Here is a 25,412-nt window from a genome sequence, read left to right on the forward strand (position 1 = left end):
AATGCAATCAACTGTAATTCAGTTCACCCCAGCAAGCTTAGACAACAGAAGTTTAAAACACAGCCCAAATTGCTTCTATATGTGCTGGCAATGGAGTGAAAAATATGCTAAACTGCTTTTAATTCCCTGTAGAGGTTCAGGGTGAGTGGTATCTAGTTAATATTAGTCCAGGCTCACTCTTGCAATGATTCCGGAATGATTAGCAGGTTAAACGAATTTCTGGCAAATGGAAGGCAAGCAGCAGCAGATTTTTACACGTGAAGAAATGTGCAAATCGCGGTAAAATTCGCGAATGCGCCGGGCGCTATTACAGAAGAACTACAAGGACTATCACTATCGTTTTGGGGTCCTAGGAAAGCCTAGGATCTCAGCTTCCAAATGAAAGTTACTGCAAGTCTCTAAGACAAACGGAGATATGAGCGATTTTGTGAAGGTCGTTTTTCAGATTTGAAATTTTAAAGTGGCAAGTGACAGTTTTTGCAGCTAGAATGACAGGTGACAGATTTGGAGCTATCAGGCAGTTCTACTTAGGTTAAATAGATTGAATTAGATGAATTTAAACTAAGAGCTTTGGTTTGGTACAGTTTGGCGGTACTCACAAGAGATTTTAAACAGGAAGGCGGCTTTGTCACGATCTGGTCAACAGGTCTGGACTTCGGACGGTCTCTGGGCACAGCGTCTGGTCTCTGGAACTGCTCTCTCTCTGGGTACAGCACTGCTTCTGGATTCTGGAGATTGAGGGATTTGAAGTCTCTGTTTATCTTGGAGTCTAAGTGTTGGCTCTTTGAAGGTTGATGGAGGTAAGTATGGATTTTTCCGGCAGAGCTTCCAGCTGCAGATGGAAATGAATGTCCCTATCTGTCCTGTCTGTCTGCTTTTATGTGTTTTGAGAGTGGGTGTGTATGCAGCATCACTAGACCCTACCCCTCTCCACTTGCCATTGGTCCAGCTTTCATTTCTCCCCTGATTGGGGGAGCTAAGTTGTGTCAGAGTGATGTCAGCCATTTATGATCTCTTGAAAAAACTCCCCTGTCATCTGTGCACCCAAATCTATATATGATAAAAATACATATTTCACAGTTACACAGTTGTTTGAAATTACATACCTATGTCACATATCACATGAGGTATACTCTGTCCCAAATCTGCTGTTTCTAGGAGCTTAGGTAAGGAAATGGCAACTTTTTGCGCGTTTTGGTAGCGTTCCCCCTATCGGATTGTTCTCCAAATTTGTACAATTGTACACAGCCTGTCCATACATATCTCAGTAAATTCCCATATCCGTAGCTTTCACACAGAGTCTGTGGTGCAAACAATAGCGTGGTTTTGCCCCAGGACATCACACCGGATCCCAAAACCTCTTAAAACATAGACAGAAAAATCACACGAATTATGGTGTCATTTAAATAATTTTCACAAGTTCGCACCATGAGTTATTCATCTTTTTCTAAACCATATTCTGGCTCCAAAGGTGTGTCTTCCCAGGTCACATGGTGGAAATACTGGTTTTTCCAGTTCCCCCAAGCCAGCTTCTGTCTCCAGTTTCTCCCCCTCCCAGTTTCTGCCGGAGGAAGCTCCATTTACAACCCCCGCCAATAAAACATTTGCCTGAGTCAGGAAAGGGCTTTGTTCAATTTCCTGCAGAGCCCAGGTAATTCAATCAGGGAAGTGTCATATCCCTTTTGGTGGGAGCAGCAAAAGGGCAGCTAGGCCTTGGAATGCATTTGTTCAAGTTTCACTCCTGTTGGGGGTAGCTGTCAAGCAAAATCAAGTTCCTTAAGCCAGACTTTCAGCTAACTGTCATGTTTTTTTTTGTTGCTTTTTAAATTAACTTGCAATTTTACACATGCAGCTAGAATGCTGATTCTAAGTGCAAAACTATGACATTTCAACAGTTACAAAGGCATGTGACACCAAACATAGGTCACTCATTTAATCTAAACATTTTCGATTTTAGTGTCTTTAAATCCAGTGCAACTTAAACTGCTGACTCCATAGCAGTTTTGTTATAAGCATTGTTTTGGGCTCTTCATTTCCCAGATTTTGTAAGCACACAAAACTCCATTCTGCCAAATGTCTGCTGGTGTTCAGTGAGTTTTTAGATGTGTTGCAATGTTTGAAAATAGGCATTTTGAGCTTGCCTTCAGAGAAACACAGGGTGATTTTGAAGCGCTGTTTTTCCTTGGCACACATTTCACTCATGGCACCCCGGCCTATCATTCTCGCACTGGTGGGTGGCAAGTGAGGCAACCATTTTGGTGTGCGCACAAACTGCGCAGCTTTCCTGGATTTCGGCGCACATGTGGGTTTTCCGCCATCTTGAATTTTCTAAGCCCACAGCACCAAATGTTGTAGCATGATAGCTTAAACGTGGGTCAGGACACCCAACACTCCGGCGATGCTCTGCTGTCCGCTCGTGGCACTCTTCTCCACGTTGCTCCGGCGGTGTCAGCTGGAGTGCAACTGCAGAGGGGGAGAACCAGAAACCCTGAAAAGCCCGTAGAGGCAAGACAAAACACTTCCTTCTCCTTTGCCCAGGTCCCAAGACGCCTACCCGTACGAGGTGAGCGTCTTGCCTGGTTTGTTTTTCTCCCTTGTCCTTTGGTCATACTTATACCCCCTCTGTCCTTTGTTATTCTCCTGGGGGCCGGGCCCTGCCCAGCCCCCCTGCAGGTTTCCCCTCACACCTTGCCTGTTGTTGGGGGCTGTTGCCTGGCAACGCTGGGGCAGTGGCGCCAACTGGCTGCCCCTTCCCATGTTTCTTCACGTCATCTCGCCCCCACCCCGCGCCTAACCCTCCAGGCCCTCTATCGGGCCGTACTTTGCACGGCCCGGGGCCTGGGGCAATTAGCACCTCGAGGGCTTGCCTCAGTGAGCCAATAGAAATAATCCTGCATTCCGTGGGCTACACCGGCCCGGTAACACCACTGGGGTCCGAAGATACAGCCGTGGCTGTATTCGAAGTTGTCAATAGGGCCCGGGCCGTTATCGGTTGATGTAGCCCGCAGAACACAGGATTATTGCTCAATTATAAGAATGGGCCCCCATAGTGGACGTTATTGGACAGTAAAAGAATGATCGCCACAATTACCCCATCAGGCAGCATATTGCAAACACGCGCATGGGTAACGCAAATATATTGGGCCTTTGCAGTTCATTGCATTTTACATTCATAGGCAGGACAAGTTCAAGTCAACACGTATTTCAAAAAAGGTAGCACGTGACCAAATATTTCTAACAGCTCACATAATAATAATAATCATACAGAGGCAGCAGACGCTAATATTTTACACCAGCAGCTGGGGCACGAGGCCTGCAGCTTACAGAGTCTGCTACGAATGCCCATGCATTGCTTTTGATCCCTGTACCATCCAGCTTTGCCTCGTCAACGTTATAACACATCTCAAGTCCCAATCACCCAGGCCATAAATGATGTACAACGGAATGATGTAACCCCCCCCCCACCACCAACAATCTGATTACTTCACGGACAGAAGCAGGACGGGCCATTCTGAGAAAGAATACAGGCATGCATGATACATGCAACCATTTGTAGGAATGTATGTAATTCTTGAGAAATATTGTTCGCAGCAAGATGAGTGTACCAGGATCTAGCCACAGTGTTCCAGTCCTGTTCATGCAAATCAATATTCATGTAATTAAGCAAGTTATAACTGATGTGAAGAAGAGCCGAAAGCGTGAAGGCCATATGGCCGCAGCTGGCTAAGACACATTTGAGCAGCATTCATGTCTTATCATTTACCTCTGTGAGGACTGAAGCAACTCAGTCCTTGCCTGTACGTTTCACACTGAAACAGAGCTTCTGTTCCTTGCATACTTCAAGCCCCAACTCCCTCAACCAATCGAGGACCAGTAACAAAACTGTTATTACACACAGATGCTTATGAAGGCTGTGGTTGGTGTTAGCAGAGCAAGATTCTCATACATTAGATCACATTTTATTTCCGTGTCAAACCCCCTTACAAACTCTGCCTTAATTTCCACCTGTGCCCACCCGATTGGCTTTCTGCATCCCTGTGTAGCGGCCGCCCTGCAAAATGGGGTTAGGCTACTCCATTGTGCCTACCTGAACTCAGTTGCACTCTTGTTATGGAACTACATTCTGCTGCACCTGCCTGTAACCTAATACCAATAACTACCTTCACTTCATTGCACTTTATGATGTAACTACTTGTGCTCACTCTGGCATGTAACCATAAGCACTGTAACCAATTTCTTAAGCATAAGCGCCTAGATACCGCTGGGTTTGGTGCGCTATATAAATAAATTAAATAAAATACATTCTTTCATAGCCTTCACTTGTCTTAGTTCCATCCCGGCAGGGATCGAGCGATTGAGAGATGCATAGATCTGAATTTGAATTTGAATTTGACGCAGAGCTAACAGAAGCGCTCCACAATGGTAATATGGCAAAGGTCAAATATGGCCTGCATGGATATCAGAGGGGGGGTCTTTTCTTTAGGGATGGGTGTCAGACAGGGGTGGGTGCAGCCTTACACCTTAGCCTATTCTATAATGACTTAGAGGAGTTTCTGGTTGGCCAACAACTGGATGTGCCCAGGGTGGCTTCCAGAATGTTCTGCTCCTGCTACTTGCAGGCAGCGCCGTGGTATTCACCCACATACTCTGAAAAAGCAATGCACAAACTACTGGTCACCTTTTGTAATTCTAGTATTTTCAAGAAGCTGGTCATGAAGATAACCAAACCAAGGCAATGGTAATGGGCCCAACTACATGCCAAGGGGGAGCTTGAGGCTAAATGGCAGAGTATGGGCATCCGCTTTGATAATTTAACTGGGTGGGAGCGGGAGGACCAAATTGGGCCAGTCCGTCGGCGGGGTTCCAATGCTCAATAAAAGCTTTCGGGGGAAACTCCCCTTCACAGGCTCTTGATGTTTATCATTGGAAGTCTGTCCCTGCGTTTACATATGGTGCTGAACTGGGGGCTATGCACAGTGTACTCAAGGGATTGTAGTTGAGAATTCCTTCCTTTGAAGCCTCTTTCCATTGTCAAAGGGAACTCTGGCTGGTACCCTGCATCTAGAGACAGGGTTGTGGCCCATCAACCTGACGCCAACTGCATATTCTATTTGGGTCTGGGGTAACCCAGAGGTCTGAGTATGCCAAGCTTCACAGAAATATTTTTTGGGTTTGGATGCTTCTATGAAGATCCTACAGCTAGCCTGGGTGAAGAAACCTTTGCATGCATTGTGGTTTATGGCCCTATGAGGCCAACTACGAATAGAAGGAATTCCATTGGGGAAGTGATGGAGAAATCTTTGGATGTGAGAAGGAAGTGGCTGTTGTGTAAACCGGACTAACGTCCCATGATGTCTTGTTATTTGAAACATAAGGATACTTGGGGAATGGAGGCTTGTGTGGACAGGAAGATATTTATGCAGCTTGGGAGGCTTAGGTGACCTCCAAGAGGTCAAGGGACATGGGGCGGGACTCTGAGCGTAATATGAATACTGTTTAGACCATGGTGCATTTCCTACTCTTATACCCTCTTTATCTCAGATGGAGATGGAAGGGGCTGCTATCTCTATTAAGACTTGTAAGGAAGCTATGGAATTATGCACATTGACTGAAGATGTGGTGGTGACAGAAATAGTCACCTGAAATCTTACGGGCCCCGGCCACGAACAAAGGAGGGCTCTTGCTTCCCAGATCTGCAGGCTGTACTAAGACAGAAATAGAGAGAGTTGTGAGCAAAGGACGTGGGGGTGGTGTTATTAAATTTGTAGCTTTTAATGGCCTGTGCCTTGGTATGGTTATTTCTCATTTTATGGATTGTGGTCTGTGCATAATATTTATGGTATATATTTCTCCGATGATATTTTATTCTGTTATATTGTAATGGATTTTTTGACAAAAATTGGCAATTATGCGAGGAAGAGACAGCCAGCAAGAGAAAGCCAGAGAGAGAAAGAAACAAGCGGGGACTAATGGAGAGGCAAAATAAGAAAAGACAGAGACCGGGAGTGTGGCTATTGTGGTGTCACGTGCCGGGAAAGACTACCGGTCACGTGTCCGGGGTGGGGAAGAATAATAAAGGCATCACCGGAACTGGCGTTCAGGCGCCGGCCTGGGTTTAAGCACTGAACCAAGTGGTCGCATGTGGTTTGTTCGCGCAGCGCATGCACCGCGTTACCAGACCCTGCCTGGCCCACATCCCCTGTCGGGTTTCCACCATCAGGAAACCCGACGTCACACTGGCGACGAAGGAGCACACCCAACTTGCAATCAATCAAGGTGCTTTATCATGGAGAGTGGACGCTCCATACAGAAGAAGAGCCTCATTCTCAGGCCCCCAACATTCCTAAAGGCCCACCGGAGCTCTCATCAGGCTCGCGTAATCATAAACGAGAAGCGTGAGCCTCGTTCTGGCACCCCCAACATTCTCTGAGTCTCCCCACTGACGAACAAGGAAACAGAGCCTCAATTTCAAACCCCCAACGTTCCATGAGGTCTACCCACACGCTGGATGACAGCGCACACGGTGGGTGTCAACGCTCTACGTGCTCAAGCATCTCCATCCACCACATCAAGCCACAAGCTGTTTCAGCAGCCAAAACATCCACCACATGCCACTGGTGAGTGCAATCCCAGGGACGGGGACAAGTCCTGGACTCCATATCACCTCTCTCACCCGGGGAAGGGTGCAGCGCCCTGCAACCATCAGGGTAACTCCCTCTGGAACACGTGGACGCACCGGCAGTGAAGGAGACACCCATCACCCGCAACAGAAACCCCACAACACCAACCATGTCGAGTGCAAGCTCAAGCCCTTCGAGGGCGAGCCCAAGCCCGTCAGCAGGGAGGAGTGCCAACCCAAAACACCCTGACCCAGCACTCACCACCCTCATGCCACCTTTTGACCCTTTCACCACGGGAGCAGCCATTCTATGGGAGATCTGGCTGCAGCAGTTTGAAATGCACCTCGACGCAAGGGAGATCACGGTAGCAAAGAAGAAACGCACATTCCTACGGCTCAACATCGCAGCAGCAGCGTTACGCCTATTCAACGCCATCCCAGACAACGGAGACGCAGACAACTATGATGCCGCAAAGAACGCGCTCACCAACACTTTCAGACCTGATCTCAATCCAGACTACGAGTGGTTCCATTTCTGCATGGCCAGGCAGCAGGAAAATGAGACTGTGGAAAAATTCCATGCTCGTCTATGCGAAATGGCAGTCGGCTGTGAGTTTCCCAACGAAGAGTTCACCATCCGTCTCCCAATAATAAACGGGATATTAGAAAAACTGAGAAGAGCCATCCTATCGGAGAGAAACATAGGCCTGTCCCGCATTCTCGAAAAGGCGCGCCTTCGTGAAAGCACAGATGACCAGGTAGCAGTAATCGAAGCAGCAATGTAACGACTGCCAACAGAAGACATTGCAGCCATATCGAAACACCAGAGCACTCGAGAACAAAGTGAACGAAGGAGAAACTCCTCCAAACCTCAAACACCTCAGGGAAAAGAGAACACATGCAAATGGTGCGGTGGCCCATGGCACAGAGGGGAATCATGCCCCGCATGGGGATCAACTTGCCGCAAGTGCAACCGCCTCAACCATTACGCAGCGGTCTGCCTAAACCCTCCAAACAGAAGCGACCGAGAACAAGCACTGCAGCAGACACAAGAACGCCGGAAGAAGTTTGCTCCCCGAGAAACATCTCACCAACCAAGCAGGAGAGGGAGAAGAAAAGACCGTAGATCACAGACATGAGCGAGAGCAAAGACAGCAAAGACAGCGCATCCCCCGACAGACGGGACAAGGAAAGGCGGAGAAAAACCAGCAAGAGAATACACTGTGTACACCTCATCTCAGCAGTAGAGCATAAAAGGTCAAAACCGACGGAAAAGACCATCATGCACCGTCGTTTCCGATGGGAAACCACTAAGAGTGGTCATAGACACAGACGCAACAGTCAATGTCATGCCAGCATCAGCATTTAACAAGCTCTGTCGTAGACCCAGGCTCCAAGAAAGGAAAGTTCGATTATATGCATACGGCTCAAGAAACCGCTGCCAGTACAGGGGTCATTCAAATCAGACTTCTCCCACAACAACACCACGTGCCGTGCACGAGTTTATGTCGTCGACGCTGGCTGCGAAACACTCTTAAGCTGAAGAACCGCAGAAAAACTGCAACTAATACGATTTGCCTTCAGCATCCAACACACAGGACTAGATAATATATTAGAATACCACCACAAAGTATTCCAGGGCATCGGGTGTCTGAAAGGCAGATCTATCAAACTTCATATTGACCCTACCATCGAACCAAAAGCGGTGCGCCATCGCCGAGTACCGTTCCACATGAGGGAAGCCGTGGAAAAAGAACTCGACAAACTGGAGAAGGCCGGCATAATTGAGAAGACCTCAGGGCCAACCACATGGGTATCCCCTTTGGTAGCAAAGAAACCCAAACAACGCTGTACGGATATGCATTGATATGAGGCTCCCCAACGCTGCCATCGGGAGGGAGCGCCCCATCACACCAACAATAGACGAACTCATTGTCGACCTTACAGGGGCGAAAATCTTTAGCAAACATGACCTCAGATCCGGATATCACCAGCTCAAACTGGCCAAGGAGTCGAGATACATCACCACGTTCTCCTCCCACCTCAGACTGAGACGATACAAGCGCCTAAACTTCGGAATATCGTCTGCAGCCGAAGTATTTCTGCACGAAATCCAAAAAGCTCTCACCGGCCTGGAAGGGACAAAAAAACATTAGTTATGACATCATCGTATATGCCACCAACGAAAAAGAACACCTCAAGCACCTCACTGCGGTCCTACGCAGGTTGGAAGAAGATGGACTGACCCTAACGCCGAGAAGTGTGAATTTGGAAAGGAAGAACTCTGCTTCTTTGGGTACATCTTCAACGCGAGAAGAGTGTCACCAGATCCTGCCAAGGTCAACAACATCAAAAGCACCAAGGCCGCACAATCCGCCACAGAAGTCAGGAGCTTCATGGGAATGGCAACGTACTGCGTGAGGTTTATCCCAGCCCTCGTCACCATCGCAAGCCCCCTCTGGGAACTAACTAAAAAGGACCAGAAGTGGGAGTGGTCGTCCACTCACCAACAAGTATTCCAGCAAATTAAGGACTCGCTGTCCGCCTCCACAACCATGGCATTTTTTGACATTGAGAGACACACTGAACTCCTGGTTGATGCCAGCCCGGTCAGCCTAGGGGCCGTGCTCAAACAAACAGACAAAGAAGGGAACATACACCCTATCGCTTTTGCCAGTCGTGCGCTAACCAAAACTGAACAGAATTACGCACACATAGAAAAGGAGGCCATCGCAATCCTGTGGGGGTGCAGACACTTCAAGGTCTACCTGTTAGGCAAACAAGCAAAGGTGTTCACTGATCACAAGCCACTCATTTCAATATTCAGAGGGTCAGCGCTGCATCCCCCAGCGCGCATTGAGAAGTGGATGCTACAACTCCAGCCATACAACATAGAGGTAGAATACCGAGCGGGTGTGGATAACTCAGCCGACTACCTGTCCCGCCACCCGCGGCCTGCTACCGATCAGGAAGAACACCATGCAACAGAGACAGACGAACATGTGTGCCACGTGGTAGCCTGTGCACGACCACAGGCCCTGACTCTGCAGGAGATAGCCAATGAGACGGAGGCCGATGCCATCCTGACCCACACCACCCTCGCCATCCAATCTGGGAACTGGAAGAACTTCCTAAACTTCATGGCTCAGCGCACCACATCCGCCCAAGAGAAATTACAAACACTGTTTGGGATCCGCCACAAATTTACCATAGCTCCCAAAGGAGTGGTACTGAAAGGCCACCAAATCGTGCTGCCCACAGCATTGGAAGAAAGGCCCCTCAAACTAGCCCACAGCGGGCACCAAGGAATTGTGAAAACCACTGCATACCTGAAGTCCAGGATGTGGATGCCCAACATGCAACAGCGAGTAATAGACCTTGTGAGGTCCTGTGCAGCCTGCCAAGCCACCGGGAGGGCCGAGAACCCAGAACCCATTTTCAGCGCCCCGAGAAGCAACAAACGGTGGGAGGCTGTCAGCATCGATTACTGCACTATCGCAGGGGAAGGCTACCTTCTCGTCCTGGTCGATGAATTCAGCCAGTATCCTGAGGTCGAGCACGTAGCATCCACCAACGCGGAGACCATGAATCTAGTCCTAGAGAAGATATTCGCAATACACGGAATATCGTCAATCAAAAGCGACAACGGGCCACCTTTCACCAGCCAAGAGCTACGCCAATTCTTCCGGGACCTCAATATACGGCACAAGCGGATCACCCCAGCAAACGGTGATGCCGAACGGTTTCTGGGATCGCTCAACAAAGTCATCCGCATCGCAAAGGAACGAAGACACCCCTGGCTGAAAGCAGTATATCGCTTCCTGAGGACCCACCGGCACACTGCACACTCCTCGACAGGGATCAGCCCCGCAGCACTCATGTTCGGGGTACCCATACACCGAAGTGGGTGGCACCTGATCCAGACATCCCGGCCATAGAAGCCAGGAGGGCTAAACGGAACGAACAAGAGAGCCTCACCCGACGAGCCAGCCACCGAGAACTGATTCCCAGAGACACAGTCCTAGTCAAAAACGGTGCCACGCCAAACAAAATGTCCCTGAACTTCGAGTTCTAACCCTGGACGGTCAAAGCAGCAAATCACAGCATGATCACCGCAACCAGAGGGAGTGAGACAGTAACCCGGAACATATCGCACTTCAGGAAGGTACCGACGGAACTATGGGAAGAAAGACCAAGAGCCACAAGTGAAGAACCCAAGTCATACCGCCAGCCAAACGGCCAGTAGACACCCGGAACTAACGATGTGCCCCGAAAGCCAAGGAAATCCGACCAGCACGAAGACGAAGCTAGGCCAGAAGGCCATCTAGCAGAAGATCCCCACCTGCGAGAAAGGCCAAGACCATCCTCCCGCCTCCAAGGGTATGTCTTAGATGGAATGTACCAGCAGGTGAGCCTGCCCAGATGGGCTCAGAGAGACTAGAAGAGACTGCACCTGTTTGAAAACGTTGTTGTTAAGTGTTGTAGAAAAACATTCCAAGTTGGGGAGGAATGTGGTGTCACGTGCCGGGAAAGACTCCCGGTCACGTGTCAGGGGCGGGGAAGAATAAGAAAGGCATCACCGGAACTGGCGTACAGGCACCAGCCCGGGTTTAAGCACTGAACCAAGTGGTCGCGTGTGGTTTGTTCGTGCAGCGGATGCACCGCGCTAACAGGCCCTGCCAGGCCGGCATCCCCTGTCGGGTTTCCACCATCAGGAAACCCAACGTCACAGCTATGACTGACTGGAAGACTAGATCTGAGACAATCGGACTGGGGTGAAGGGGAAGAACTGTGTCATTGGCGAAGGGATTGGACAATGGAGAAGGGCTGTGATGAAGAATATGGACTGATGAAGGGCTGTGATTAAGGATATGGATTGATTAAGGGCTGTGATGAAGGATATGGACTGATGAAGGGCTATGATGAAAGAAATGGGCTTTAATGTAGGAGAAGGACTGTGACAAAGCAAGACTGATGTAGGAAGATGGACGAAAGAGAAGGATTGTGGCAAAGGAGAAAGGCTGTGATGAAGGATATGGACTGATGAAGGGCTTTGATGAAGGATATGGACTGGTGAAGGGCTGTGATGAAGGATATGCACTGATGAAGGGCTGTGGTGAAAGAAATGGGCTTTAATGTAGAAAGACTGTGACAAAGCAAGACTGATGTAGGAAGATGGATGAAAGACAAGGATTGTGGCAAAGGAGAAGGGCTCTGATGAAGGATATGGACTGATGAAGGGCTGTGATGAAGGATATGGGCTTTAATGTAGGAGAAGGAATGTGACAAAGCAAGACTGATGTGGGAAGACAGACGAAAGAAGGATTGTGGCAAAGAAGAAGGGCTGTGATGGAAGACCGAAAGGACAAGGACTGGCAAATGAGACCGACGGACAATTGAGAAGCGATGTAATGAAGGAGGTGGACTGATGAAGGACTGCGACAAAAAGACTTAAGGGGGAAGGACTGTGGTGAAAGACTAACAAATGAGTAGGCATGGCGAAGGAAGGAAGAGGAGTATGTCTAAGGCCTGTGATAAAGTAGGACAACTATGAAAAAGGAGAAGAACTGTGATGACAGACTGTAATGAAGTAAATGACTAATGAAGGAAAAGGACTGTGTTGAAGACACAATGAGTATGTTGATTATTAGTAAATTACACATCTGCTGCAGTGACCAAGTACATCTGTCAACCACAATTAGCCGGGGGGAGTTGCATCTTTAGCCCCATACATGTTGACAGCATGGGGAGCAGCCGTGGGTGGTGACAACAGCGGGCGGGGAGCTGCAAATCGTGACATGCGCGTCGTGACACTCATGGGCATGTGTGAAAATATTTGTGGCCCGGCACTTAATTTTGTACAAATGAAGCACTGGGTGTCAAGGGCTCAAAAAGAATGACACATTCATCCCGAGAGGCCACCTTTCACGTGGAGGCGCATAATGAGTGGGTGCTGCTGTAAAGGACCGAATGTCAGGAACCAGTGGTGGTCTTTTCAGACATCACTGGTTCCACAGGTCTTGGTGCTCTCTGGAGGTACCGCAGGAGTGAACACCGTCTACATTCCTTTGTACAAGCTCAGCTATCAAGGAGAAGATGCAGCCCACCTGTGTATTCAGCCGTAGCCTACACAAGCTGGCTCACTGCCCATGCCCTTAACTAGCAGTATATTGTTGGCCTGCTGTGATTCTGTCAAAGGGCTTGGTCTGCTTGTACTTCGCCTCCTGGGCCTATCCCTGCTGCTGCCGCCTTCAGCCACGTTCATCTTGCTGCATGCCAGTTCCCGCCTGCTAGTCCAGTGTTTCTTTCACCAGTGTGATTAACTGCCAGACCAGCCGCCTTGGTAAGTTGGGGGTTTGCACATCTGTGCGCGTGGGAGGGTGCTAGGCAAGTCCATGTAACAAATGTTACATATTTATCCCCTGGCTCCACTGCGCTGCAGCTGTCCTAGCACTTCCCAAGTCTACACGTCAGGTTTGGTGCAAGACGCCAATTCCTGTCCTGGCTTTCCAATGGTCTGTGTTATCTCTTGATGGGAGTGTTTAGGACCTAGGTGGGTCCGTGCTGGCTGGCATCAACTCCTATGCAGTATTGTGGAGTCAAAGCCTGACACCAAAAGTGCATGAGTAATCCGAGGGGGAAGATCAGCAACATGTCTGACACCCAGAGCAAAGGGGCCTCTGCTTTGTTTTGTTGACATCTGCTTTGACTTGACAAGAACTGGGGCCAACACAGCACTGGATCAGCAGATTTGGGAACTCCAGCTTTAGACCTATACTGACAATTATGCAAGACTATTGTTCACCCAGAGATGCTTCGCCTGCAATAAGCATCTGGAAGTGGTTCACTTATGATGGGATGCCCTGGACAGGAGGGCCTTCCCGGTTCTCTGAGTTTGCCCATTGACACTTGTTTTGCCTGGAATGCCTTGGGAGTGCCAACACTTGACTGTACAGGTCTTCCTTTTACAGCCAGGCAAGGTTCAGGTCGTTTCCAGCCTTCAGGAAGGGGCTAGTTTCTGGCTAGGTTGCTTGCAGAGAAATCTACTTGGGGCCAGCCCACAGTGGTGAACAGTCTGTGCTGCTGGTTCATACAGGTCCGTGGACTGCTCCTCTAGACTACCTGGGCACTTGTTCTCAGAGCTCCTCAGGAGGCGGCCGTCAGGAAGGCAGAGAGCCATTCGATCTTTTGGGAGCACTGAAGCTAAGAGCACACAGGACAGTTCCTGCTCTGACAAACTAGAACAGTGGGCATTCCGGGTTGTCTTTAGCAGACCTGGGAGGTGCGTCATTTGACATATCCCCGCCTGCAGGCACAGCCTAGGCAGTGGCGTGTACCGGCTCTTGACTGTGGTGGCACAGGTGGGGCACTGACTTATGCAGGGGTGGCATGGAGTGTGTTTTCTTTCGCTCTCTCTCTCTCTCTTTCTCCCTCTCTGGACACGCCTCTGGGCCTAGGCTCCCATGTAAATATAATTGGAACCTGACTCGCCCTTCCATGCCCAGTGTCCAGTGGCAGGGATGCAGTCTAACTACCAGGGAAGTTTGGTCGTCAGGATCCCTGGTCCGAGGTGGGGGGTATTGAGTAGCTAATGGCAACCGCCCCATCTATAATTAGGGTCTACTTTTACGGAACGCAATGTGGCGTGAACGTACCAGCAGGCCATGCCAGTCTCAAGCTCTCCAATTCACAATGACGTAGGCTTAGTGCCAACTTTTCCCAATGAACATAGCCCTAAAGCAGGGAATGACTTTGGAGTTGTGAACCAGCCTTTACTTCTGGGCTTTGCAAAATACTCAGGGAAGACTGTGTTCATGATATGCATATTCTGCTCAACCCAAGACTAGCCAACATTCCCCTGTTATCTGTAAACCGAAAATGCAGTAGGCTGCAGCCCCAACATGGAGTCTCCAGTTGGACAAATCAATTTGCACTCCAGGACTGACATGTACACATGGCTCAGTGAACGCCCCATCTCCAGATGACTCCAACTGGTGTTCTGCAGGGAAAACATTCAATCATACAGTCACTGAAGCCTTGTAAGGCGCTACTTGCCCCTCACAGGGGTGTTGCTGAGTCTGGACCAGATCCGGGGCTATGCTTATGTTGGGACTGTCTGGACTAGCCAGCCTTTTGGTTGCAGTCCCTCAGCTTCTCTCCGGGGCTACAACAAAAATACCGGGGGCTATAGCCCACTCGGCAACCCTCTACCAACGCCTTTGTGCCCCTGTATGTTTGCTGAAGGGTGAAACATGCGGGGATAAGTGGCATAAGGCAGGCTTTCCATAGTAGCCTATATACCCACTGGCCTCACCTCTCCCCAATACAGATCTGGCCATCACAAAGTAATATTTTATAACTGCTCAGACCAAAGATTCAAACCTGTGTTGCTCTGCGTTGTCTTGCTTCCAAGAGGAGCGCGTTGCCACTGAGCTATCGTCCTGCGCCACATGAATCCACGCAGGGGGCCTCTGGCCCCCACATGTTTGCGGTAGGGTGGGGACAAGTGGCATAAGACTGTAAAGGAGCCTACACACCCACTGTCTTCACCGCTTCCCAATACAGAGATGGCCATTTCAACGCATACTATTAGTGCATACGTTGAAACGGGGCCCGCCCTTAGGTCAAAGCATTTTGCGCAATAAGCAGAAACGGACTCTCTAAAGGGCCCTGCAATGTTCTACACAATCAACTTATGCAAGTGAGCTGGTAAGGGTATAGTGCTACCGTTAACATAGAAGCAAAATGAAGATTCTCAAATGGGCGTGTTGGAGGGACTTCCTGACCTTTGGCCTCAGAAGAGCATGTTGCTAGCATCCATGCCACATACAATGTGCAGTGGCACCATTCCTCCTCTACAGCTTTCAAGACAAACCACATGCAAAAGATACATCAAGGCTGGCGGTCTATGCTTTTGCAGGAATACACACACCAGCACAGTACCTTGATTGCAAGCATCAGGTCCACCTGCATTCATCATTCCTCGCACATGCCGCATTCCCACTCCCCAGACCCCAATCTCCCCCTAGCCCCCCAGGGGCGTGTATGCGATGTCTTACATCAATTGACACATTGGTGCCACACTAGTGTAGCAATTGGGCAAGGTTGAAGACCAATCTAATTTAAACGAGCAGTGGCAATGCCAACAATCTGGGCTTTTGTGTAGACCTGGCAACGGCACCTGCCAGGCACCGCCGTAGTGGTACTAAGTACCTCTTGTTGGTAGCAGGGACAAAATGGTGCGAGTACCTGGGCAGCTAATAGCAGTGCCTGGCGACAGCTTAAAACGTATGCACAAGCCAAAAACGCTGTCTTTACCAATGCTGGTTTTAAACAAGACTTCAGTGAAGGACACGCAGAGTGCTTATAAATCGCGTGGCTGAAGGCAGGCCTGGTTAAGACATTTTTATTACACCAGTAGCGAGTTTACAACTCCAATTAAGTCATCAACCCTCCGAAGAATGCTTTGAAAACACACTGGCAGGCACTTTGAATTCAAAGCCTGATGGTAAGGCTTAATTAAAGTGAGCTAAAAAGAGTTCCCATGAGGAGGTGGTTTGGGCGGGCAGAGGGAGGAATGGGTGGGAATGGCCATAGGGATTAGCATGGCCATGGCCAGGCAATGGGTGAGCACATAACCAAGCACCTACAGACTGTGTGTCCCTCCTTATATGCCATTCCTGCCTATCTGTACTCTAATACAATAGTTTCGGCTCATAGGTGTCGCAAGCAACACCTAGTAGCCCAAAATAAAAACATTTAGAAATGTAATACCATGTTCACTTTTTACATCTGATGCCCTTACGTCAATCATGCCCCCTTTCATGTCGACATCTCTGATCTTACGAAGCATGTCAATTTCTGTGCAACATCAATGGCATTTGAAGAAGACACTGGTTGACGGTACTTACAAGGTCAGTGGCCCATATGCCAACTGGCGCATGTCCCGGTGTTCTCGCCAGAGGGCCATGTCACACCTCATGGGGTATTTCCCCTCCTGTCTCAGAAGCTTTTCCATAATCTCTGGGCTAGCGATGTTGACAGTCCGGTATTGCCCAATGGTGGTCTTCCATATTGGTCCATACATCTGTTTCTGAATGAGCTACAAGAATAAAACACAATTTTGACACATGTTGACATATTTAGAACGTGGATCCAACATTTGGGGGGAGTAATATAACATCTAAAATCCACGTGCATGTCAGCTACAGACCTGGGTAGACCTGGGCAATGCCGGTGGGTACCGCTACTAAAAATATACTAGTAAAAATATTATTTTAGATCTCTCATATTGCTGCTGCCTTCCATACTTGGGGCAGGGGAGGGAATACACAAATATGTACAGGCCTGTAATGCCATAATAAGATTGCTAATCCACAAAAACAGATTCAAAGTAAGTTATAAACAACAGACCAGCTGAAGATGCTCAGAACATTGCAGTGAGCATTGCCCTGGTAGAATGTTGGCTAGGGCAGACACTGAGCATTGAGCCAGAAGGTTGAGAACGAGAGAGACACATCAAGCTTTGTAACAGTAGTTAATGCCCTCTGCGGCCCATAGTTCACAACGGCCACGCTAACATTACTATAGCAATAATCTCCCGTTCTGGGGGCTTCACAGGGTGGTAACGGCCCAGGGTCCCAAGTTATAGGCCTGAGTGAAGTGAGATGGCGTGGCAGGGGAAGCAGCCATCAGGATGCTCAAAATGCGGGCTGAGATCATTAAATTTACCCTGCGATCTGGACAACCTTCTTAGTTGGCTACTCCGCCCAGGTGCTAAAATGTTACAATGTATAGCACCTCGACAGCTTCAAAATCACAATGAAGGGAGCTGTCTATTCCATGACTGGACAACCTTCTTAGTTGGCTACTCCGCCAGGTGCTAAAATGTTACAATGTATAGCACCTCGACAGCTTCAAAATCACAATGAAGCCAGCCGTCTATTCCATGACTGACAATCTAACCAGCATCCGGAGCTGGCTGCGGCAGGCAAACAGGTTGCTCCAAACCGAGGCTGAAAAGAACGATCTTACCCGGTATTCAGGGCTAGCTAGCTGTGCACTGCTCACATCCACCTGCCATGTTCCAGCCCTCTCCCTGCCACCCCGCATCGGCTCCCCCATACCCCTTGGGCCTATAACTTGGGCCCCCTGGCCAATGCTGAAGCCCGGGCGGAGGAGGGTTGTGATTCTGTGGGGGTGATTATTGCTCAAATTAACTTTAATTGGCATCAAGGTGGACCATCACAATGCTTTAAATAACCAGCCCTGGGTCCTGCCACAATGAGACACAAAGGTTGTGTACGGCACTGTTCATCCCGCAGTCCTCAGACCACTTGCCTCACTCAATGGGCTAAAGGGACGACCAACTTGAATGGTGGGCCGCCATCTTGGAGTACTGTAGAGCACAGACCACAACTGAAAATTTCAGATCATAACTACACACACAGACACACACACCTGTGATGTCTTACACAAAGACCATCCTTGTCTTCTTGGTTTTTCAATGACTACATGCAAGCCTTGGCATCCCTGATCGAAATAGTTTCACAAAAACTTAAAACTCTATACTGACGATACCCAGCCTCTTTTTAGTCTTAATAGAGAACCAAGAAAAAAAGCACAATGTCACAGACTGTCTCACCCACATACAGTCAAAGGTGCAGAAAATCCATTCTTACCAATGGAGCAACCATTCTCAACAATGTTTTATTGAAGTTTACAGCTATCTGAAGAAACAATGGCATGACGGACAAAAGAGAAAATGCAACCATTTCCCAATGAAACTTGGTTCAAGAGTTAATGCGCCAACTCAGAATTCTCAATTCCAAGAAATCATCATAAAAGTGGTCCCTCCCCAGCTGGCAGTAGGCCACAAAAAGGAAGTGGTGACAGTTCCAGCCTAATCTCGATTGCACTATAGTGGTAGGCTTTATGCTTGACTGCCAAAGACGACAGCAATATGGGACTTCGACTAAGAGACCACATCACCCCGGCACTCTCAGCTCACCACTGGCTCCCCATCCAGCAATGGAAGCTGACTGGGAAAAACACTCAGCCGCCCGCCTCCTACATTATAGCAAAATAGATCCCCCTCCCACCCACCCAGCTCTGAAACAGCAAGAAGCACTGGACTCCTATTGACAAAGAGGTGTCAGTAATTTACCAGATTAGGTGTTGACGCTTCCAGGACCAATACCAGAAAGGCATCTTTTAGGGGTGGGGCCCCCTCCTCTGATAACTGGGAGGGTCCTGTCCTAGCCCTCTGCCGCCCCATACCCCCAAGATGCAAGCGCAAAAGACAGTGTGACAGAGCGGCCCGCCACAAAAAACCAAGCTGACTCCGATATATAGAGTTCAAGGGTGTTTATTAAAATTCCCTGTAGATGGGATAGTCATAGCTCTTGTGTCAAGGGTGTATGGGTGTAGCGGGGCTTGGGATATTTGCAGCTTGGGCCGGCCCTCTCTTGCTGGTCTACCCCAGCCTTGTCCCACCTCACAAACCCAGACATCCCTATCGAGGATGTTAGTAGCACTAGCAAGAGTAGCCCCCATCGATCTTTAGCTTTCTGGCCTAATGGTGTTTTCCCTAAATCATTGGCTAGCTGACTCCCTAGGGATCTTCTAACTTTCCCTCTCCTATTCCCGCTTAGTAGCCTCAGGGAATAGGGAATGGATCCTTTTTTGCCCTGCGTCATGCTCACTCCTTTCACACCTTCTCATACCCAACCCCTTGCTATATCAGCCTCTTAAATTGGTCTCCTCCCACCACACCACGCTCCCTCCAACCACTCACTCCACCCTTTGAGCTTGCTTCCTTTCCTACTCCTATTCTTACTACTGCTTGTACTTCCAACTAGCCCTCTACCTCTGTTATTCTTTTCCCTCCTTCCTCTCACTCTGCTCCCCACCTCTTACTGTTCCTCTAGTTCCCAGCTCTGTTTAACTCTATACCAATAGCTACTCCCACTCACTGTCACTATCCCAGTCGCTCTCTCTTCTACAATTTTCACTCTGCTACTACCCCTACCTTTCCACTGTCTTTCCCTCTCTCGACTCCCAGGGATATTGTGCCCTGCTCACCACTCTCGCTAACCCCTGTTCAGACAATTGGGGACACTCAGGAATATCGTTCCCTGCACACACCTTCTACTACTGACTACCGCCCTACCTCTTATCTCCTTCACTTGCTACTTCCACTACTTTCCTACTTACTTCCAACTACTACCACTGCCTCCACCGCTACCACTACTCTTAACCTACCTCTAAAACTCACACACTCCTCTCTATTACACAAACACTCCACAGACACCCCTCCTTAACAATAGCCTCTGCACTCCAAATGCTCTCACCTCCACTTTTCTCTCCGATGTCCTCCACCACCTCCTGTTCTCACCCAACGAACCCACACTTGCAGACTTATACACACCTTTTTAAATACCCGACCCCCTCCTGGATCTCTCCCCGGTTAATCCTCCCATGCCCTCTTGGGGACCCCACCTCCCTGCAACTGGCTGGGCCCGTTGCAAATCAGGTTCCCTGCTAGCTATGTTACCAGGAGGGTCTTTTCATCTGCAGAAGGACCATGAAAGTGGGCTCTGCTGCACCATCCTGGCTAGGTGTGTGTCCCACCTCTGCACTCTCCATTTTATTGCGTTTATTTTCCATTTTGTTCATTTTGTTTTCCCTTGTTTCCCAGCCCCAAGCTGCTCCCTCTGCTTCCACCCCCTCCAAGACCCCTCCCTTGTAAGTCCTCCTGCCCTCTTGCTGCCCCCACCTCCCTGTGATTGGCTAGGCCCGTTAAAGACTGCCCTCTTATTTGAGGAACCCAGGGCAGCCTTGCACAGGCAGCCTATGGCTAAGGGCCAGATGCAAAGGGCAACCTCCTATTAAACAGTTCCACTCTGTGTTCACCTACGACACCTGACGCAGACTACCTACGGTGACTGATACGGTAAGTGTGGTGTGGGCAGGGAGTACAGCCATTACTGTACTCAATTATAACCCCACCACTCTTAATACCTATTATAACATAGCCTATTTGTTTAAGGTAATTTGATGGCATCATGAAGAAGGACACAGACAGAGAAGTGTCACAATAACCACTTTTATTAACTTAAATGTCAGTATGGAAAAAGGCCTAACCTGCCCAATGCTAAGGTGGGACTTCCCTACCTAAAGAAAACTAAGGAAAGTCTCAATCAAAGGATTCAACTGAATAATCTGTGTTCAAAACCTATACTTACCCTCACAACTAAATCTGTACTATTTGTAGTGACCAAAAAGAAAACAGCGTTTAAACCAAATTTCAAAGCTTCTTCCAGCTCACAGCTTCCGTTCAGCCCACTTCCCCAAGGGTAAAACAGTTCCACAAAGAAGTCTGAAAGTTATCCTCCATAGACTTGAAAGGAAATAGTCTCAATCAGGATGGCCTTCCCGTCCCCAAAATGTATGTAACAAGTTCCAAAGTTCAAGTTGCAACACCTTTTGTTTGTAGGCTTCTTAAAGTCACATTCAATTTAGAACTCAACCTGCTGTGGTTTATTTGTTCTTTAAAGCTGTATTCATTCCATTAATTTAATGTACCATATATTATTTGAATTTGTATTTCTGTTCTTGGTTTGGCTTAAAAATGCCTTGCTTCCGATTAGAAAAAAGGTTTGGATTCAGTTTGGTATTCAATATTCATTAGTTTTGCTTATTATTCTTTTGCGCTTTATCTGTTGTTCAATAAGCATTTATTTGCATTTAATTGGATGGCCCAGTGTTCGGAAACCTTCAAAAAACGTTTTTATTGCTACACACGACCACTCTGACACAAAGTATCCTCATCTTTTCCCCGCTCTTCGGTCATTGACAAGAAAGGATCTGAGACTTACTACTCATAGCTAGCTTCTCTGGTGACTTAGTCTACCTTGCGTTTCAGCATCTGTACATTCATTGAACAGTTGATTTCTGTAGCATTTTGTGCACGTGTAATCTTTTTCTTTGAGTTCACTTGATCCTTTACTTCACCATTAGCCCTCTAGGATCCATACATCATCTTCAGCTACTGTCTCGAGACGTCGTGCATACTTTTCTATGACGTCATCAGTTCACCCGTTTAGGTCATTTTTCATACTCCTTCAGGGTTTTCCTCCTGTAAGTGGTCATCACGTCAAGGGTACATTCGGTGGGGTTGTCTCAAAGGATATCTTCTTTCAAACACTCGCTGTGGTATTGGTATTATGGCTGGTGTTAGCCATGGCACGATCTCATGTCTCCAATACAGGGGAATTAGGGGGGCGGGATACACAGTTGCTGCTCTACAGTAGCCATATTCTGCATCTAGCAATTGCAAAGACTAGCCACATGTCACACTTAGATAGAATTGTGAAGACTAGCCATGCGTCACATTTAGATAGATCTTTGAAGATTAGCCACGAGCCACAGCTAGATTGTGAAATTAACCATGCGCACCACTAGATAGGTTTGTGAAGATTAGTCATGCATCACATTAGATAGAATTTTGTAAATTAGCTAGCTAGAAGAATTTAGAGAGGAACCAATGTAGTAACAACGCTGCACTTGCTCCCTTCCAACACACCACCCAAGTACTATACATGCCCACTGGACTAGGCAAAATATACACAACCACACACTCAACAATACAGCAAACAATCCCGGACACTCGAACTTACCCATACGGATTCAACAAGCCAGTGCACAACCACAACCTTAAATACCAGCCAATAGACACACAAAACACACAGACGCACAACATAACACACTTTCACATAGAAAAACAACCCAGGCATTTGGCCTTACCCTTATGGTTACAACAAGCCAATGCACACAATCAACCACCTGCAAGCCAATACACACAGAGACCAATTTCTCCTGGTTCTGGACCTATCCTATCACTCTACCCTCACTAACCAACCCCGTCCTTTTTCTTGCACAGCCACGTGAGCGCCTGGAGAATGCCCCTGTGTGGTAGCAGTGCACGGTATAAATCAACATAACAGCCCACCTTCCCAGAACAGTTTCCCCCAAGATCGCAAGGCACTTCTCAATACCTAATAAAGGGTAACTCAAAACTATAATGCAGAGCGATATGCTAATAAGAAGTGCTTGTCTGGCAAACTACGCACCAACCACTGTCAACTAAGGGACTGCCACTTCTATTGGGGCGAATACACTTATCTACGCCACTAAACACTGTTACAAAAAGGAAAACTGTACTGGTTTTCAATTACACCAGTTATTTTATACTATTAGCTTAACTGGCTGCATTCCTGAGATATGGACTAAGAGCACTGTCATTCCAGTCTATAAGCAGGGCCAGCAAGATGAACCCAAGAGGTATCACATCCTCGCAATGCTTGAGGCACAGGCAAAGAATTCTGCTAGAGTACTGCTCGCCGAACTTAATGAGTGGGTAAATTCACAACAAATTCTCCCATACAACGAAACCGGTTTCAGGAAATCCTTCTCTACATTTGACAATACCATGGTCTTAACAACTATTGTTGAGAGTGCTTGCAGTTTTTTTAGGCAGCCAATTTATGTGACCTTCGTTGACTTCAGTGCAGCATTTCATACAGTCAATACAGGTAAATTATGGCACAAACTTAATAAGTGGGGCATCTCCAGTGACATTCAAAACGGATGACAATAATAATACTAATTTAGCCTTTATATAGCGCTTTGAACCCTCAGGTATCTGAGCACTGCTTATTATTACCCACGGTGTGTGGTGCTCATTTATTGACCTTGGAAGGATGAAAGGCTGAGTTTGGCCCTGCCGGGATTTGAACCTGCATCAGCAGACTCTGCACGGATGTCAAAGCGAGCGCTCTACTCCTGTGCTATCGGACCAGCATCACCTCCCTGCATCAAAATACATCAGTTTGGATTTGACATTACCAAAGGGGGACATTGACAGATTCCCTGCGGTCTCGGGAGGATAGATAGCTCAGCGGCACCGTGCTCGCCTTGGAAGCAAGACAACACGAGCAACACAGGTTCGATCCCCGGGTATGCGCTTAGAAACCTCTAGGCATTAAGCATGTTATAAATGATCATATCATACTCTGGTCTGAAGCAGGGATGTATACTGGCACCAATTTTATTCAATTGGTATACAGTGGATTTGTCTTCATTGCTTGACTCTACTCATTCTCATCCACATAAAACTAGGCTCTACTCAAATGTCATGGCTGGGCTATGCAGATGACCCTATTATTTTAAATCTCACTCCTCTGGATCTGCAAGCCCAACTAGTCCAGTTAACAGAGTATGCGAAACTCTTTGATCTAAAAATTAACATTAGGAAAAGGGCATATGCTTCCTGCCTGGAAGGAAAAGGCTCAACTCTAGTTTCACTTGGAGACTGAGTGGGCAGCATGTTGAGTGTGTCCCTCACTATAATTATCTAGGCGTCACTACTGACAAACATACTCCGAATTTGATAACATTAGGGTAGAGGTGTGTCAACAAGGGGGTGCCTTGCTGCATAGCATGCGGGTTACTCTTTGTCGTCACTAGTTACAATTTAGAAGAGGAACATTGCTGTTAAAGTACAGTATGGGATCGAGGTCTGGGGTGACAAGAGAGAGAAAGACTTAAATTAGAGAGCCACTGTTTAGAAGCCATTGTGAACTTTCCCCCTTGTCTTCCTGTTGAATATCTTTTGGGGGAATTGGGCATTTGAAATCACTTAAACTTCATTGATGGCTGTCGTATTATTGGAAACTGAAAGATTCTGGCTACAATGATCTTGCAGCTTGGCTGCTGGAAGAAGCAACAACAATGGTAACGTTCCTGAAGAAATGTGCTTGTGTGGAGATTCAGAAAGATGGGCAATTATGGTGCAATCGGTTGAATCTTGACCCTATATCTTATTCTAGGCTTAAGTCCAGAGGTCTAGCCAGAGGCGTTGCTAGGGGGGGGGCTAAGGGGGCTATAGCCCCTGATCTTTTGGTTGTAGCCCCGGATAGAATCTCAGGAGCTACAGCCAAAAGGCTAGCTAGCCCCTACTAGTCCCAACAGTTCCGACATCAGCATAGCCCCGGGTCTTTTCTAGACCTAGCAACTCCCCTGGGTCTAGCATAGGAAGGAACAAAAGCGGATACATCTAGCTCGAAGTCTTCTAGTAGAGACTGCATTTCTTCTTCCACTGCACCGACTTATGTAGAGGAGTTCCCTAATGCCTGTATACGAGCAAAGTACATGAGAGTTCATTGTAACTTGGCAGAGCTAGGACTTCTGTTGACAGGGTGAAAGACACTTGCCGGATGTGCAGGGCGAGAGCAGTGGAGACGGAAGCACCTGCTCTGTTCCTGCAGGGCCCTCCCTGTATTAAAAACCCCAAGCTTCACTGGCCTCGAGTGCCGTGGGGAGCCCATCTTCGGATAATGATGCTGGTGCTTTCTGGAAATACTAACTGGAAGGTAATAACACTCCACTAATCTATCATTTGACCAGATTCTTACTGGAATGAAGTTGGGTCAGTGCATGCATCCATAAGGAACGAGCTGTGGTTGATTAGACAATTATGACTTAATCGGTTATTATTCTTTTATCTTTTACTTTTTCATCATTTTATTGATGGCACTGTATTCTGACTGTATTGTACATGAATACAAAACAAAAGAAAAAGGAAAAGAAAAAGAAACTGCTCGTTTCTAATTCTAATGCCACTGCTCTCAATGTGGTGGGTTCACGGTGCATTTTGCCCCTTTAGTGAGGCGGGCGTAGCTTTGCAAAATCTGAGCATTTGGGCCATGAAAGTGTGGGCAACGCATAAGTG

General features: G+C 47.9%; 1 protein-coding gene across 2 annotated transcripts in view; it reads right to left on the minus strand.

Moving 5' to 3' along the window:
* LOC138489188 (sterol 26-hydroxylase, mitochondrial-like) overlaps positions 1 to 25,412 on the minus strand; it is a 359,720-nt gene that overhangs the window by 101,982 nt on the left and 232,326 nt on the right. For both annotated transcript variants that reach the window (XM_069616853.1, XM_069616852.1), the window contains exon 2: positions 16,531 to 16,721. In XM_069616853.1, the coding sequence (XP_069472954.1) occupies positions 16,531 to 16,721 (191 nt within the window). The remainder of the gene's footprint in view (positions 1 to 16,530; positions 16,722 to 25,412) is intronic.

This window comes from Ambystoma mexicanum, chromosome 9, assembly GCF_040938575.1.
Source record: "Ambystoma mexicanum isolate Mex_15411 chromosome 9, UKY_AmexF1_1, whole genome shotgun sequence".
Taxonomy (NCBI): Eukaryota; Metazoa; Chordata; class Amphibia; order Caudata; family Ambystomatidae; genus Ambystoma; species Ambystoma mexicanum.